At 40.1% G+C, this 18639-nt stretch overlaps 3 protein-coding genes across 3 annotated transcripts; 2 read left to right on the forward strand and 1 right to left on the reverse strand.

The window, feature by feature from the left end:
* Nucleotides 1-51: 51 nt before the first annotated feature.
* On the forward strand, nucleotides 52-5250 carry LOC145496681 (ragulator complex protein LAMTOR1-like). Its single transcript, XM_081476415.1, has 6 exons — nucleotides 52-269; nucleotides 1107-1177; nucleotides 1589-1675; nucleotides 2805-2882; nucleotides 3481-3601; nucleotides 4096-5250. Exons 1-6 carry the CDS (start codon nucleotides 228-230, stop codon nucleotides 4186-4188), a joined length of 492 nt encoding a protein of 163 aa, XP_081332541.1. The 5' UTR covers nucleotides 52-227; the 3' UTR covers nucleotides 4189-5250.
* Nucleotides 5251-5984: 734 nt separating this feature from the next.
* LOC145496683 (uncharacterized) lies at nucleotides 5985-8452 on the forward strand. The gene has a single exon (XM_081476417.1). It carries the CDS (start codon nucleotides 6543-6545, stop codon nucleotides 6957-6959), a length of 417 nt encoding a protein of 138 aa, XP_081332543.1. The 5' UTR covers nucleotides 5985-6542; the 3' UTR covers nucleotides 6960-8452.
* A 71-nt stretch (nucleotides 8453-8523) lies between these two features.
* LOC145496664 (protein phosphatase methylesterase 1-like) lies at nucleotides 8524-18599 on the reverse strand. Its single transcript, XM_081476394.1, has 16 exons — nucleotides 18503-18599; nucleotides 18331-18427; nucleotides 17301-17393; nucleotides 13913-13970; nucleotides 12388-12439; nucleotides 12113-12181; nucleotides 11876-11961; nucleotides 11661-11751; nucleotides 11281-11346; nucleotides 10610-10769; nucleotides 10222-10282; nucleotides 10059-10124; nucleotides 9413-9457; nucleotides 9236-9300; nucleotides 9052-9119; nucleotides 8524-8645 (listed from the first exon to the last, which is right to left on the reverse strand). The coding sequence occupies exons 1-16, from the start codon at nucleotides 18583-18585 to the stop codon at nucleotides 8627-8629; spliced, it is 1179 nt and encodes a 392-aa protein (XP_081332520.1). The 5' UTR covers nucleotides 18586-18599; the 3' UTR covers nucleotides 8524-8626.
* Between the last annotated feature and the right edge of the window lie 40 nt (nucleotides 18600-18639).

The following is an 18639-nucleotide window of genomic DNA, read 5'->3' on the forward strand; positions in this document are numbered from 1 at the left end:
GCAGTAAAGATTTGGCGGTTGATTTTGAAACCGTAACAACTGATCCCACAGATCTTTGCGAGGTGTGAACGTGCCGAGTAACCAAGCCTGTCAGATTGGATTTCCTGTAAAGTTGTGGGATTTTGCAAGGTTCTCTCTGAACGTGCTTGAATAATTGTATCGCTCTACGTTTTCAAAAGATTTATCGAATTAAGCCGAGAATAACAGTGAAGATCACTCTGCTGGGAATGGGTTGTTGTTTTAGCGGTGAGGACGAGACAGAAGGCCCAGTAAGTCAGTGTTCAATTGCTCTTTCGTTTGGATGTCATGTGACTGTCATTGATAATTTGCACGTATAAACCTTTACTCGTTAATTACTAGCAATTTTTTAATTTTATTTTGCATCCTTATTACCGCCGAGGAAGTTTATTTAATACTATTTGAACTGAATTTATTTAGACTTATCAGCTCTCGATGCAACTATAAATTGTTTCGTCTAAGCATGTGAGAGTCTTCACGATAGTGTAAGCTTATTTCATCTTCGAATAATGGAAAGGGAAAAACCCATGCCTTCAAATTCCTTAAAAATAAATTTAAGAAGCGTACCGTTGTCCGATCAATCACGTTATACGATTGACCTGCTGATCTCCTGTGTTACAGTCAAGTTTACACAAAATACAAGCTTCAGTAATGTCGATAGTCATCACATGTACTGTATGTACAGTATTAGCAAGTTGTACATTAAAAAGACAAGGAATTAAGGGATTTTCATTAGCAATAGCTTGATCATGATCTGATGTAGTGTAGTGGAGTGGGTTGACTTATGCCTGGGAAGTCAGTCTACAAAAGAGATGTAAAGTGCCTCTTCAGTTCTCTCCGCTAGCCTGGTGGCTCACCTTGGGCAAGTGACAGAATCACCTATAGCCCCCCTGCCTAGCGTCACAGGTCAAGTCTGGTCTCAAGGTGAACTATAGTGCAGTGTACATCTGCAAATTACTACCCAGTGTACTAAGTACTACTGATCAAGCATTTTACATATAAAGCAGTCAGAGAAAATGTCACTGTCAATAGAGAAGGGATTTGCATATCAAGTAAATTTATTTTTGTAACTTTGTTATGTTCCACAGAGACAAGCAAGTGAGAGAGACCCTTTGCTAGGAGGATCATCAACACCAATCGCTAATGGGCCAAGATCTCTGTAAGTGGATAACTCCATACAGTGTATGGAATTGTAGATTGAACTTTGTGCTTTTAATTATCACATTTCACACCAATCTTTATGTGCGTGTCTCCCTTTAGGCATGGTAAATCAAGATTTGACTGGATTTAGAATAAAACGTCAAACTTATCCAGTATTCAATGTTGTTGTCAATCTGCTATCTAAAGGTTTTTTACTTGCAGCTCACATTCCAGAACGTTGTTGGGTTCTCCATAAGCACTGGCGACCAACAAAAACCACTGCCTGCCAGTATTCCTGGACATACCAAATCTTGTCACTACCTCTTTATCATTTTTCCAGTTCTTCCTACCAAATGTGGCACAGATGCAGTATACTGTCATGTCTTTTTCACACTCGTAAATAGATGTACTTCTTGTTTTTGTTTTGTAGTGATGAGTCACACAATCATAGCTCAGGACCAATCTCCAGAACAGATGAACAGTCTTTATTGAGCAGAATACTTCATCAGACTGCACAGTATGTCATTTTGGTTATCTATCTCTCATTATATAAGAGCAACTTGCCTGACAAGAATAAGTGATTGAAGTATATACTGTACATATATATATGGATGCCTGCATAGAAATATAAATATCAGACTCCTTATTTTAAGGCAAACTGTTCTGTTAAGGATCTCTATCCCTTCACTCCTGAGTTATTGATCTGTGTACGTGTACATGCACATATTCATAAAGTTATTTACATTGTTACATGTATACTGTAAGTGTGAGGCTAAACTAGAGAATACATGTACATGGCCACTTTTAATCATCCACAAAACGAGCTGGCTCTTTTGCTCCTTTGTCATCCACTGCCAAGCTAAACAAGACAAACAAGCCACTAAATATATAGACTTAGGTCTTAATGCACATATGGATTATTCCTCATTCTTTCATCCATTGCCGAGCCAAATGAGCCAAATGAGGCACTAAATATATAGACCTAAGACTTAACACATATATAGAGTATTCCTCATTCTTTTAACCATATTGCCAAGCCAAACGAGCCAAACGAGCCACTAAATATATAGAACTAGGACTTAACGCATCTATGGATTATTCCTAGTTCTTTCGTCCATTACCAAGCCAAACGAGCCACTAAATATATAAACCTAGGACTTCCATCCTTTGCCGTGCCAAACAAGGCACTAAATATACACACCTTCAAGAGTGGCTCTGTATTGTGTAGTTGCTCCAAGCGTGATACTGATTGTTTTCATCCTTGGACCAATAATCCGTAGCTAAGATTCCTATGCAAGGTTAAGTAAACATTATTATAACAAAGATAGCAGAACTGTGGATAAAGCAAGCCACCCAGCTCTAATTTTAGCCATTCAGGTCCAGGATGTATGTTGAAAATACATGTATTTGGTTTTTGTGACACTTTTAATTAGTGATATTTGAGCAGCATTTGTTGTTGCAATGTCACAGTCATAAAGATCTGTCCAGTGCACCATTATAGTTGCAAAAATTTGCGTACATTATTTAAAAAGAACTCGTACAGCTGTGTTTAAAAATACACTGGTTGAGTTTAGATTTTGAGTAAGATTAGATTTTGATTGACAGAGTTTAGTTGAGTAAATACAATGTACTTGTTCCTCTTACAGCAATGTCATAGATGTCTCTTCAACCGAACCTCACAGCATAGAAAGAACAGAATACATGGAGCGATCAAGACAATATATGTAAGTCTTCAGATATTTAGTGTTCACCATCAAAACAGATTTTAGGCCTTCTTTGTGGTTTCTCTCATGTGCTACATGTATATCCATCTAACAAAAAGCTGACATGCAACTCAAGATATGTTACACTAGAAAAACTTGGAAACATCACAGTACTGTTTGTCTACGAGGATTTGCCCAAAGTGGCTTTACATGCAGTTTTCAGATGAAAGCCTGGAACCAAGGAAGTGAACCTTAAGCAGGAAATCTGAAGTCATTTAAAGCGACAACAAACAGACAAACAGGCAATGTCATGTGTGAAGAATGTTACGAGTTGGGCAAACATGCTGTTGAAGTTTCATCTCTGCATAGATGTCAATGTTTTTGGTTATCAGTTACAATGATGGTTTTGTCATTCACAGTCTGAAAGCAAATTGAATGACTTCTCTTAAAACTTAAAAAGACTTCCCTTAAGACAACTGCTAGCTTTACACTGTCTTTGGTAATGGAAATCAATTTTGTACTTATTATAAGTACAAAATTGATGTACTCATGAGACAACCGTTATACATACATCAAGTATTAAAAAGGCTTTATTATCTCTGCCTGTTTTATTTTCAAGGTCAAAATTGTCAGCTGTTAATGGTTCAACCCTCCAGAACACGTCTGACCTCCCAAATGGAGTCAAAGTTCCTCAAACAGTGTTAGCCAGTGAACCAATACCACTAGGAGACATCATGTTTGTAAGTATTTGATGACTGATAGTAACAAGAGATTAAAGATGATTTCCATTTTTTGTTTTGTTTCATGTAAGACATCACAGAATGTAAACATTTTGCAACTACTTACATGAAGTAAATTCAAAGTTTCATGACAACCCCCATTATGGATGCGAAGCTTTATGCTTCGGTCTTTCTCATATCACTTGATGAAACAACTTCTCAGCTGTGAAAATCAATGAAGCTGTTGGAAAAAGAATTTGAAAGGCCTCAAAGATAAGGTATGTGGTTCATAACGAATAACATCAATTTGCATTCCATCAAGTGAGACTTACAATGTTTATAAACATTAGCCAAGGGTGCTGAGGCTGCGCAGTATGGACTGGAAATCATCTTTAAGAACAAACAGACCATTGTCTCGATGAACCATGAACTTCTCTTAACTAATCCGTAATAAATCAGTGAATTAGGAAGGAGAATTTTCATTTTGAACTTTTATTATTTTTGCTCAATTTCAGGCAATCCAGGCTGCTAAAGGAGCAGACGCTTCATTATCTGGCTTTCATGTCGAACACAGGGATGAGCTAGTGGTACAGTTTGAATCATCGTAGGAATTCTGATGCAACCAAGAATGAAGTATTTATTGAAATTCAAAACTACAGTACATTATCACCTGGCCAGTAATCATTAGTAATTTGCAGAGCATCCTCTGTCAGTAGATGAGAGGTAATAGATAAACACAAGCAGTGAAGGGGAAAACAAAGGGCATTGTGGTATAGCTCTCCCCACTCCTCTTTGTAATTCCCAAGGCTCCTGTTGTTGTCCCACCCCCTGCCCACCCAACCTCCCCAGGAGGATGGTAGTACTTAATCTTAGATTTTTGTTTAAAATGACTTATCAATGATAAGTAGTGGAATAAATTGTTATGAGGAGCATATGAAATAATTTTTCCGATGAGTAGATTAGGTGATGAACCGTTTATACATTGGATTACACCAGTCCCTGAAAAATTTGTGGCAGACATACTAGATGGTGCTGACATGTACGCATTAGGTCTGGAGTGAGGTCTTCTTTTCCTTACATTTCTCTCCTTCCCCTTCCCCGCCGCCACCACCACCACCACAGCAACGAAAAAGTATTTTATATGCCTATTGAAGCAACATGGCTTCGCTAACAAGGCCACTGTGGATTATATTGCAAACAATAACATTTGGGTGTTGATTTGTCCTGATTCATGCATGCGAATTTGTAAGCATTCGTGTACATCTTGGGTAATTTAATTACGTGGGTTGTGGCGTGTGTTTTTTAATTAAGGATACAAAAGAAAAGAGAAAAAAATAAGGAATATTTGATAATCTTTCAAAGTGGAATAGTAACTATGTGTGGCGATAGGCGGGCATTTAAGTGAAGAAAACTCACGAAATTGTACTTTAAATCTGTTTTTGAAAAGGACACTCCTTTTCTGAACGGAAGTTGGTGTCACGAGCCAAACAATCTGGAAATTGGAAATCACTGTCATCTTGTTGTAATCTTTAAAGTCGCCAACGGTTTCGAACAAAACCAAACAAGCTTAAGACATCGTAGTTAAATCAGTTTTTCAGACTGTAGAATATATAGAATTTATTTGTACTGCTTTTCAGAGATTATTTTTAATAAAATGACAAGTTAAATTCGGTGGCTGTTGTTGTTGTTGTTGTTGTTTTTGAGTGGTTGTTTTGAAATCGCAAAGATTGGGTGCTTTTAAATTCTTGTCCAACTTGTATTTTCTCCGTACTTTGGCAAGCGAACTCGACAAGAATCACGTGAATCCTCAACTCAGGGATGCCGTCTGGAATGACCTCGTAATTCTTACAACCAGCTAAATTGTCCACCAACCACTAAGGCTCCTGTCCACACTACGCCGGGGGAATTTGAAAACGGAGCTTAATTTCTCCGGTTCGGCCTTCCGTCCACACTAATCCGTCTTAAAAGCTGAGCTCGTCGAAAACTTTCTTCAAACCGGAGGAATTTGGAAACGCCGGCTTTTCGTTTTCGTGTGGACGGAAAACATTGTGAAAACAGAGCTCTAGGCAATTTCGCCTAGAAGGTATTTAGTATATCGACCATCAAGCTATGAATAATTTTCCTGTAAAGAGAAGATTTTTGCGAAGCAAACATGTTCAGAAGCGGAATTCTGAAGACTAATTTCAGAATGCTGTCTCCTTTAGAGATTTTTTTCCGTCTAGCAGCTGAGAACATCCTTTTCCGCCGCTTAGCTGTCTAAATCCTGCCAGATGTGACAGCAAGTCTACGGAATAATTCACAAAGGTTTCCCATCAAAGAGAAAGACAGTTCGCAATTTAATTTTGACTATTTAATTTTTCCTTTTTTCTCGAAGAGGAGGTGGGGGGGGGGGGGGGTGGTTTTGTTTTTTGTTTCTCCTTTTCAGTTTTTGTTTGTTGTCCTTTTTTGTCTTTTTCTGTTTTGTTTGCTTTTGAATGATATTTTTCAGGGACGTCCTCCATGTTGTGAACACATTGACATTCTTTGGCGAATCGCAAAAAGTGGATGATGTTTACCACATGATCGCCAAAATAATGTGGTTATGATAATCACTTGTTTTCTTTTTAGTTCGCAATTCACATGCACGCTCTGTGAATTGAACCAAGGTGACGCGGAGCACGAAAACGTTTAGAATACCATCAACTAAACGGGAAATCCGAGCAGGAAATAATTTCAACAAAGAAAGGAAAGGCGTCCATGTGTCGGAATGTATTTAAAGTGTGAAGAAACTTAGAATTTTAAAATGGCTAATATGGGTCTTGTGACCCACAGATGTGATAAATGGTTTGTTTTCTGCCTGCACGCAAACTGTTTTCGCTAGTTCTCATCTGAACCTCTTCATGAGTTGACAGGCTAAAAATCAAACGGCATTTTGAAGAAGAAAGGACACCCTGAGCCAGTAACGGTACGGATAAAACTAGAGATGGAAACCTCGCCGCCGAAACATGCCCAGAAGGCACACAAGCGTTCAACAACAAACGATTCCTTCTCGCCAAGAACGCCAAGCCCGACTCCTCAACAAGATGGGCTTCCAAGGCCACATGACTCGTCGCCTCAAAAAACTCCAAGCTCGGCCAAACGGCTGAAGACTTTCTTTCAGGAATTACAACGCGAATCCCGCCATGCCCTCACGAACAAGAAAGCCAAGATAGTGCAGTTATGGGAAGGGCGAAGATGGCGTCGTATGAGCCTCGAAGAAGTTGAACCGCTCGCTGAAATGGAAGAAAAGGAATTGTCGAGCTATGGAGCGACTGAGCTTATGGAGTACAACGATGAGAAAACCAACGATGCTCGTCACAGAGGTGGACAAACTCATGACTTTGTAGAAAATCGCTGTTGATTGATCTGGTATATTAAAGCTACAATTTGTAATCTTGAGCCAAAAAGCTTGCCGAGCTATTTATTTGTTATTTTGTTGTAATGGCGGATTACAGTGGTTGTGTCATCTGCCCGAATATCGGAATACGATCACTTTCAAAATAGGAAGCGTCAGACGGTGTAGAAAGTGATATATACAGACCATTTCATGAATATTTCTGTCAAGAGGACGTTCAGAGTTTTCTTGACTATTGTAAGACTGTGAAAAGAGTTCATATCATAATGGGGTTTACCAAGTCCAATGAAATACACTTATTTATCGTGGCAGGGGGAGTGGGTAAGAATGAGTAAATCCGTAATGTCCAGCCAGTGTTTCAGCCTGTGTTAAAACGGAAAGCGTCTGTTTTATGTAAGCATAAAAGACCTTTTGCCACACGGCAAGCACCTTTCATCCCATGCGCGTAAAACTAGAGGCGTCTAGCTGATTTTCAGCTTGTTTTTCGACTTTGTCTCGCTCGACCCAATCATCCGCCTCGGACCTGCCCCGTCCATGCCCCGACAGTTTTTTTTTTTTTTTCGAAAAGTGTTATTGAAAGAAAATGCTCACAGCGTCTTCACTCAGGAAATAAATAAACGCATTCGTTTCTTTGGTACCGTGCTGTGCATGTACGCCAACTCTGCTTTGGTGGCATTTTTTGTTAATCGGACATTACACTGATTTTTTCGACGAAAATACGAGCTTGAAATTTGTGAAAACCGGCGTTAAAAAATGAGCAAGGACATCGATGGCTTGAGAAAATTTACGAGAATAACCATGAACTAGAGGCATACCCCTCGCGGTCGCTCATGTAACAAATGTTGCGATTTTAAAACTTCATCATCTTGTGTAGCCTGTTCCAGGCTCTCAGTTAGTGGGACAATCGAAAACGTGGGCGAGCGACGAGGTCTGTGAGAGAAAAGGAAGGCTGTGCTACATCTTGTGGTCCAGCTAAACCACGCTCGATAATTCCGCAAAAAGAGCATTTGAGTTTGCTTTGTCCATTCATTGGCATATTTATCATCCGCACAGGTTTTGGCGTGATTGTACGCGTATATCTTAGTACAGGGTTAATTTACAAATGAAATCACTATGAAGTCGGAACCTACGGTAAGGCCTCAAAGAAAAAGTGATGAGATGCCACCTAAAACTGAACACACACCACCAACAGTCCTTTACTTTGCTCTGACGAACGAGCTAACGCGCTAGAAACTAAGCAGCATTATTATTAAAATGTGGGAAATAGGAAATTAACTGAAAGGTGATTTGAGGTGTTGGAAAATAATGCAGGAAATTCTTTGAAAACGTTAATTTAGCCCTAGAAAGGAAATAGGGGTCTGGGGACTACACGAGGCAAAGAAAAATTCTTTTCACTTCCGTATCCGGTAGAATTCGAACCCATGATGCCCGGATTAAATAATAATTGCTAAACTGGGTTATTGACCAAGCGTGAGGTCAATAAAAACGATATTTGCGGAACAATATCCATTGCGTTTTGTCTCTGAACGTCAACCACATAGCATATAATAATAATCAATGAGCCACAACTAAGAATAACACAGTTTATTTACATTTGTTTATCATACAAAAGTTGCTTGGCTTGTCTCTCGGTTGTTACTTCACAATCAGAAATATCCAATAGATTACCAGCGTTAACAAGATGGCATTGGCCTGTTGAAAGAAAAGTCAACGTACTTGTGTCAGAAAGAACCATGGGCCTACCGTATATTAACTATGGCAAGTAAATGTAATGTAGAGGGGGAGGGGACGAGGGCACGAGGGCACGAGGGGAGGAGGGGGACGACGGGGGGGGGAGGGGGAGGAGGGGGAGGAGGGGTATTTGGCTCATTACAGGAATTTGCTTCAGAATATCCCTCCCTAGAACCCGACAAATGTCCAGTCAAATCTTATCAAATACCTTACCTTGGCCTTGCCTTGTTTTTAGTGTCGCAGAGTTAGTACCTGTATTTTGCATCGATAAGGCCACAAAACATAGCTACCCGAAAACTCGAGGCGAGCAGTGGAAAAGAGGAGTTAACTTCAGCAATAGTAACTACAACTCTGTCTTGTTGCTTACCTAAGGAAGTTTTCCTTTGCTGTTGTCAATTTAAGGCGCAAGAGAAATGTAGCCAGGACTTCTGCAACCTGAAGCCAAGAGGAACAACTTTGTTTAGTTTTGAATATAGTCCACGAACTCAAGGATACAGACAAGGGGGGGTTATTAGGAGGTCTTCCGGGGGAGGCACTGTACGGTTACTTACTTTGTCCGGGGCGTCCTCGTGAACACAGTGCCCACATCGCGGTAACACTTCCATCTGAAATTTGCCTTAAGTTGAACAAGTTTTAATACGTGTTAATCAATGAAACAAAAACAGTTTACAGAAGAATTAGGAGTATTCTCCTTGGGTTCGATTTATAACTGGGTCGGAAAAACTTGCCTTGCATTTGGCCAATCACCAGGTCTTTATCCAAACGATCAACTCCTGTAAGGAAAGAACTGTTCTTAGAATTATAACTGGTTTATTTAGGATAAACACGCCTAGTAAAACGAGGACACTTAGATATTCAACATTCACTGCACACACGATGCTTTTTAGGTCCCTACGCCTGAGAAATTTGAAAACGTTGTTTTCACTCTTAAAACGCATTTAATGTTTTCCGTCCACAATACGCCGAAGAATTTTGAAAACGCAACTGTCACCGGTCATTTTGAATTTGTGTTTGAGGAACACTCGGTCACGGAACCTCCCATGATTACCATGACGCCATCGTTTACGAATAGCTTCGTTTTCAAAATGTTTTCCGTCCACACGAAAACGCAAAGCCGGTGTTTTCAAATTCCTCCGGTTTGAAGGGAGTTTTCAAAAAGCTCCGTTTTCGTGACGGATTAATGTGGGCGGTAGGCCTATCCGTAGAAATAGAACAATTTATAGTGGTTGATCACAACGGGCGAAAACAACGCATTAAAACAAGAGCACGTACAATGTACATTGTAACACGACTTTGTTCAGCCAAGTTGTTAATGAGCTCAGTAAAGTATCCAAACAAACAAACAAACAACCCTGCTGCTTGCGTTACATTTACCTGCAATAATAAGAAGTTTCGCCGCGGGGCAAGACAGGAACAGGCTGGACAAATCTTTAAACCACCCTAGAAAAAAATGAAAATTCTTGTAACTTCATGATCGCAACTCGACTGATGTTTTTATGAAAAATGAACTCAACAAAATTTATGACATTAAGTTCACCTTCCCAAAACTGATCTGTCTTAGATAAATCAATTCTCCATGTAAATCTTTCCTGGACTCCCTAAAAGACAAAATCGACGCAGTCCTTCTAAAGACAGTTTTTAGTGAAGAGAAAATTAATTAAAGATAAAAGCAGCTATCAGAATCTTGTACTAATATCTAAGAGCGGTAGCCCTAAAATGCTCTGAGCGGCTTTTGTACAATCACATCTAACGTAACAAAATAACCCTGAATTCTGCTTCTTGTACTTTGTTCGTACCAAAGTTTATAAAATCATCAAATAAGATCATTCTGGATGTGTTGGCAAAGCTTGATTCAGGCCTCTGTTTAGAAAATCGCGTCATTGGATTTTTAGCGGATTTAGCATCAAAATTATCATTGCCGATACCTGTTGCTGTGCATCAGTCTCATCATGTAATACTGCTGTACTTGTGTTTGCTATTGTAGTTGTATCTTCTGATTCTTCACTTATTGTCTCACAGGAGTGCGATGGAGCAGGAGAAGTGGAACAATTTCTGTCTGTTTCACTGTCATGCTTGTTGCTACATCTGAGAGTAAAAATATTATAAGGTTCAGTTGTTGCGGTAGCTTGTTCTCCAGCCAGAGAAAAAAGCCACTGGAGACATTTGCAATCAACTAAGCTCAACAAATGCAATTTGTCATTAGCAGACAAGTGGTAGCTAGCGCTGTGAATTCTGTACTCAAATGGTCAATACTGGCGAACTTTTAGTTGAGGAAAACCTAACAAGATGCTATGGGGTGAACTGCAATCAACACTGGTATCCCATCGAGGTAGGGTGGGGATACCAGCTACAATACTCCCACCTACAATACTCCCACCTGGTGGCTTGGTATTGTGGGAAACAGGATAAATGCCACTGGTGTGGCTCCTGGACTGGACTGGGCACAAGAAATACCTTAACTTATGGTCGTGATAATAATAACAACTTGTGCTGCCACACTTGTAAGCATCTTCCTTTAAATACAAGTTCACAAGACCTTCACGCAAGTGCTGTTCATGTAAACCACAAGCAAGAAAGACAACGGTCTAAAGTTTACCTGACTAACTGTCCAACCATGGATATTCTTGCTGACTCTACATTATGTACTTGGCCGCTTCGGACACTGAAGTCAATAAAGGCAGATTTCAAGTAGTAAATAACTGACGGGAAGTTTCAAAACTCTGATGGAGTAGGTGACTACTGTCTGTGAAAGCAAAGTCACCATAGAGCACAAATGGCATCAAAACTCATGCAGACTGCCTGTAACAGACATAAAATTACTTGAAACCTGCATGCAATAGCATTGTAAGAAACAATTTATGAGGATTGTCGCGCAAGACATTCATTCAATTAGTCCAAATAATATTCTATTTGTTCCCTAGCTAGAGCAAAGGGCAATATTGCGGTATTTGTCTGTATCAAGATGTCACTACTTACCACCATTCAATACCCTGCTCCAGTGATTGAAATGAAGATGGTCTACCCCTGAGAAATGACTGCATAGAAGACAAGGCTTCCATTGCTGTACCTGGCATGGGTTAAAATACACCAAAGAATGTTGCTTTTTATGTTACAGAACTCCAGTTTTTACTTTTTTATCTCATCAAGAAGGTTTGTATTAGTAACTTTACTTGTAACGTTATGTTCCTTACCTTCAACTACATCAATAACTGCCAGTCCAGCCAGAGAGGGTAACAGTTTCTGCACTGCTACATGAACTGCGATGGCCCCACCCATGCTGACAAAAGCACATTAACACAATGAGAAAAAAATACCATGGGGGGCCAAGTAAATGAGCTATTTCTTAGCCTTCTATTGATTCCATAAACAGCAACAGTTTACATGATTTTATTTTCATGCACAAAAGTACACTTCAAATTCTCAATTACCTGTGTCCCATGATTACTATAGAAGGTGGGGAATCTCCATACATCTCTTTTACAATGTCCCCAACATCTCTAATAGCAATAAAAAGTAAGATACTAACATTACATCATATGTTCTCCACTTTATTTGTACACAATGTACACAACATATCTTTGCTCTGATATCGATTGAGATACGACAGACCATTGAGGTCATTAACTTCTAGCAAGAAGAATTTTATTGATTATGCTTTGTACTGAATAAACCTTTCATTTGTGGGCCACACATTAAGACTCACTTTGATAAAGTATCCACTGATAAATCTGAGTCATTCTCTGTAGTTGTATCACCTATAGTGTAAAAAAAATTATGAGGAGAAAGTACTGTACATAACAGATGACATAAAATTAAATTGATCAGAGCAATCCAACCCTGGTCTATACTGTTCACGGCATCTGCCTGAACCTGTACATGTATGTACATGTAGGTACATGTAAAATTTTGCACATGGCATTTTTACATTTAGCATCTCCATCTGAGATTCTCATAGCCTACAGGTTCTATTCACAAGAAGATTTGCACCAGGGAAATGCAGCAACACTGCTGGTTTGGAGGGAAAATGTCTTCAAGAACCAAACACTCCAAAGAGGAATCTCAGTAGTGTACAAAGAACAAGATCAAGATGAAAAATCTCTCTCAACACACTCTGGTTTTATCCCTTCCCTTATCCCCAACAGCACAATCTGAAATTGAAGCAATCACACTGATGCCACACCAACAGACTGTTTAGTTGTTCCTTGATCTACGAACATTAGCCACTTACAAGTCACAATCATTCAAATCCAGAGAATAGTTCTACCACCAGACACTGAGTGGATTCAAGTAGTATTGTTAAAGTGGTACTATGACGAAAATCCCATCTTTCCTATCTAAGCCATTTTAAAACATAAACAAGTAGTCTGTACGAGAAGAAAAACGCTGTTTACTCTTTTCAAATATCTCTTTTTGTTCCAGAGATATTCAAGTTTTTAAAGTATTTAAAGTAGCCAAGTGATGACGTCATACACTCAACCAAATTTTCATCAAATATAATGAAGAAAGATATCTCAGCCAGTTTGTATCAGAAATGTTTGATTCTTTGCAGGAAGATTCTACTAAATGTGCTCCACAATATGAGCTTTGCAGTTTTGTTACCATGGCAACATACTGGGTTCCAGACCTCCCCAATATCAATGGCTTTTATGGCCACCTTTGGCATTCCATTTTGATATTTGCAAATGGTGCCTCATATGCATGATCCAGCAAGCATATGAATATGTTAGGTCAAGTTCATGGCCTTTTTAAATATTTTTTGAGCTAAAAATCACTAAGATATTGAAATCAAGTGGGTGGGGACTGGAAAAGAGTGAGTTGCCATGGGAACAGAATTTTTTACTGCCGTAGGTGTGCTATCTGTAGAACTATTAGCCTACCAAGTTTCAGTGGTCTGTGCTGGAAATTGACCAAGATAGCTCTATTTATATACTTGATATAATATTGGGTTGAGTATATGACATCATCAGTTATCTCATTTGCATATTCTACACATTTTTCAAACTTAAATATCTCTGGAACGAATGCAGATATTTGCAAATGGTAAATGGCGTTTTTATTCTTTCGTGCCATTCTATGTGATAAACCAAAAAAATCAAGGGGTAAAATTTGATCATAGTACCACTTTAATATCTCTCTTTCTGATAATTGGAAACAAGACAGACTAGGTGGGTTTTATATTTGGTAAAGACAAAAAATTATTCTATAAAACTAAGTGTTAACACACTCACCATGTCCTCTAAGATCTATTGCTAGAACTTGACAGTGGCATATGCCTGTGACTGATTTCTGAAGGAAAAGAAAAAGTGCATCACTGGCTGCAATAAAAATGACTTCTGGATAATTTTTGTACAGTACATGTATTGTATTGTATTGGCATTATCGGACAATCTAGTCCATAATTTTAGCGTGTGTTAGTAATTGTACATTTCCTTAAACATTTTCTGAGATTGCTTTAGAGTCCAATTCTTGATCGGCAGATGCAGTGACAAGAACCACAGACATAAGTGGAATCAGTGGGTGGAGCAAGGGCCCTGGCCTTCTGACATTCTCTCCTGATATCCACTGTGACGTGCAGAAGCTTTTCTCCCTCTCGTAGGGCTTCAGTGCAATTTGTTTTCCACGCACTCCTGTCACTGGCAAGAGTCTCCCACAAATCAATTGGAAGACCAATGGCCTGCATGTCCCTCTTTGCCACGTCCTTGAAACAGAGCTTGGGTCATCCTACCGGCCTTTTTCCTTGTACTAGTTCTCCGTACAAGAGTTGCTTGGGAATGCGGCCCTCATCCATTTCATGTACATGGCGAATCCACTGCAAACATCTCTGGCGAAGAAGGGTGTATACGGAGGGGATACCTGCTCTCTCTAAGACAGCACTGTTCGTAATGCGGTCCTGCCAGGAGATGGAGAGGATGCGCTGCAAGCAGCGCAGGTGGAACACATTCAGGTGTTTTTTTTGTGCTGCATACGTTGTCCAGGACTCACTACCATAGAGGAGCGTGCTGACAATGCAGGCTCTGTAGACAGCCATTTTGGTGGGAGTAGTGAGCTTCTGATTTTCCCAGACATGTTGTGAAAGCTTTGACATGTTAGTTGCAGTGTGCCCAATCCTCTCTCCTATTTCGGTGTCAAGGGAGGTGGTGCTAGTAACAGTAGAACCAAGGTAGATGAAGCTGTTGACCATTTCAAGTGCATAGTCCTTGATGAAGAGAGAGGAGGAAACATCTGTATCCTGAGTCATGATTTTGGTTTTTTGGAGGCTGATAGTTAGGCCGAAGTCATCACAGGCGTTCGAAAAGCCATTGAGGAGGTTCTGGAGATCGTCGTCACTATGAGCAACCAGAGCTGCATTGTCGGCAAGCAAAAAGTCTCTGAGGAGAACTTGGCTGACTTTGGTTTTCAATCTGAGTCGGGCAAGATTGAAAAGTTTGCCATCAGTGTGGGAATGGAGAAAAATGCTGCATTTGTTGTTCTAAAGGCATGTTTCAGGAGCACTGAGACAAAGATTCCAAAGAGGGTGGGAGCCAGCACACAGCCTTGTTTGACTCCGCTGCGAATGTTGAATGCCTCAGACATGTTGCCATCGAATCGAACAGTACTGTGCATGTTGTTGTGGAAAGACTCCAGAAAGCTCAGAAGCTTTGGTGGCCAGCCGATGAGAGGCAGGATCTTGAAGAGGCCATCTCTGCTAACCAGATCAAAAGCCTTAGTTAAATCGATGAAGGCAATGAAAAGAGGCTGTTGTTGTTCCCTGCACTTTTCTTGTAGCTGTCGCACAGAGAAGATCATATCAACCGTTGAGCGTTGGGATCGAAAACCACACTGAGACTCAGGACACACTCTTTCTGCAAGCTGCTGAAGGCGACGGAGTGCCACACGGGCAAAGAGCTTGCCAGCAACGCAAAAGAGAGAGATGCCCCGATAATTGTTGCAGTCACTGCAGTCACCCTTGTTCTTGAACAGGGTTGTGATGATAGAATCTCACATCTCTTGGGGGACTGCTCCCTCCTCCCAGCATTTGCACAACAACTGATGGAGCACATTGTGAAGCTGGTCACGACCACATTTAAAGACCTCTGCAGGTATGCCATCTGATCCTGGTGCCTTATTGGATGAAATGTCTTTGATGGCACCTAGAAGCTCCTCTAGAGTAGGGGCATTATCTAGTTCAGGCATGTTTGGCAGTCTCTTGATCTGGTCAAGTGCAGTTGCGGAGACTAAGTTCTCATGGTCGTAGAGCTGAGAGTAGTGTTCAACCCATCTTTTGAGTTGCTTGGCCTTGTCTTGAATTACTTTGCCATTCGAGGATTTCAGTGGGGCACATTTGGTTGGAGTTGGACCTATAGCTTTCTTAATGCCTTCAAACATGGCTCGGATGTTGCCCGTGTCAGCGGCAACCTGGATGGTTGAGCAAAGATCCAGCCAAAATTTGTTGGCACACCTAATGCGCTCTTCCTTAGCGTGACTCCTAGCCAGCCTTAGGGTAGCAAGGGTTTCAGGTGTTGGATTCTTGCGGTGTTCCAGCAGCAGATCTCTCTTGGCTTCTATCAGTGGCTGCAGAGTGACAATGTTTGCATCAAACCAATCCTGGCTCTTGGTTTTTGTCTTGCCAAATGCTTGGATGGCAGCAGCGAGGGTGGTGTCTCTGATCTGGTCCCAGCATTCTTTTGCCTCTAGATCAGAACAGTTTCTCAGTTTGCTGTTAAGCAGATCTTGGAATTTCGCAGCTTTCTCTGGGATGGAAGTGGCAGCTGCATTAATATGGGCCTTAGTGTGGTTCCTAACGTGATAAAGTTTCTTGGCATGGAAGGCGACCTTGGTGATGACCAAGGAGTGGTACATGTACAAGCAGGTAAAAGAAGTAACTATACATGTAGGATATTTACCCCCATTTACGTAAAGTACAACTTTTTTTGAGAGCCTCTGGGGGTGATGCTGGAGTGTCAAAAGAAAATAATTAGAGATGTTATCTAAATCTTTGGGAAAAAGTGGACTTCGCCCATTCTTATCACCTTGTCAATCTACAGCTCAGCTCTTTTAGCTATTTCAAATTAAATTTGAGCTAGAGTAAACTGCTTGCTTAATTTGCTACAAGTATCATTTTGCAAACAAGAGAATGTTTCTGTGATGTAAGTACTGAGAATGTTTCTGTACAGTATATTTAGGGTTAAATCTTATAACTCAATTTGGAACATCATGTATGTATAGGAAGTTATTACATGTAGGTATCGAACAAGAATCACCCTTTGAATAAAACTAACCACAAACTAAATAAGTTTTAACAATATTGCATATATATATGGGCTGTTGACCAGGCATGAGGTCAAGATGGCTGGATATTGGCCAAGTTCTTTTTTTGTGTGTTTATGGACCAAGATGGAGTCAAGGTCCAAACACATGCAAAAAAAAGAATGAGGCCAATATCCACCTATTTTGAAAGGAAAAGCTTGGTCAATAAACAATTTATTATCTGGAAAAAGAATTTTTTTTTGCGCGCGCAACACAGAGGGTAATCCTGAGTGGGCAAGATGTCGCTATTTTAGCCAATCACAGTGCTAAATTCAGTTCATCTTGCCCACTCACAGAGCTAGCCATACAATAAAGTGATTTATAACTTACTGTAAAGACAGACCAAGTCAAAGCAGAATGTCCCCCACCATGAAGTAACAATAACAACGGTCCAGTACTTCCAGCCTGATAAACTCGAAATCTCTGATCATGCAGGTAGTGACAAGTCAAGAAAACATATTAACCTCACAAGAAACTATACAAAATGTATCTTGAAATATTTTCCACTTCCCACTTCAAGGCAGCCATTGGTCAGCATTAGGTCTCAGCACCTTAGCTACAGATACCTAGCTAGGAAAGTTTGTACTTGAGGTTGGAGTGTAACCATCAGGGTGAACCATGCAGCTCATAATGCCATCTGAGCTAATTAACAATTATTCCATGAAACCGCGTTGGATATGAAGTGATAAATAACCAACGAGCGCGTAGCGCGAGTTGGTTATGATCACTTCATATCCAACAAGGTCGAATGGAATAATTGTTTTAGTATATTCTTAATCGGGTTTTTGCCGCCGATTTTTATTTCAACAATTTTACAGAGCGGAAAATTTTTAAACTTGGCGCACTGTTTTCCATATAAGGTAAAACTCCGACTAATGGCTCATAGTCGGAGTTTTTGAGCCAATCAGAGAGCTAGAAATGCAATAGTCGGAGCTGAGAATATACTAATTAACAATTATTCCATGAAACCGCGTTGGATATGAAGTGATAAATAACCAACGAGCGCGTAGCGCGAGTTGGTTATGATCACTTCATATCCAACAAGGTCGAATGGAATAATTGTTTTAGTATATTCTTAATCGGGTTTTTGCCGCCGATTTTTATTTCAACAATTTTACAGAGCGGAAAATTTTTAAACTTGGCGCACTGTTTTCCATATAAGGTAAAACTCCGACTAATGGCTCATAGTCGGAGTTTTTGAGCCAATCAGAGAGCTAGAAATGCAATAGTCGGAACTGAGAATATACTAACATGTGTTAGCCGAGATCACTAATGAATTGCGTTCTTGGGCACAGTCTTCCCAGCTTCCCCGTCAAAGCTTTTTTTGTCCTATACACGCACATCGCTGACGAAAGGATACATTTTTTCCATTTACATAAACATCTTTCGTACTGTCGAAGTATTCTTGCCATGAAAGTGGAGTGTAATCTCTTTTCCGTCGCATTCCTCCAGCAGCTCTGTTTGCGAAAAAAAAAAACACATTTGATTGAACACTCTAAGACACAATTAATCTAGCCTCTTTCTATTCTTACCCATGAGGTTTCCCTGGTCGTCTCGGTGCTGGAGGTAATCCACCATATTTATTTTTCAGAGCTTCTTTTTGAAGTCCTGACATCTTGAATTTTTTTCTTCAGTAGTAAATCGCGGGCTCGCACCGGATATGCGTGAA

Source organism: Orbicella franksi, chromosome 9 (assembly GCF_964199315.1).
Source record: "Orbicella franksi chromosome 9, jaOrbFran1.1, whole genome shotgun sequence".
Classification (NCBI taxonomy): Eukaryota; Metazoa; Cnidaria; class Anthozoa; order Scleractinia; family Merulinidae; genus Orbicella; species Orbicella franksi.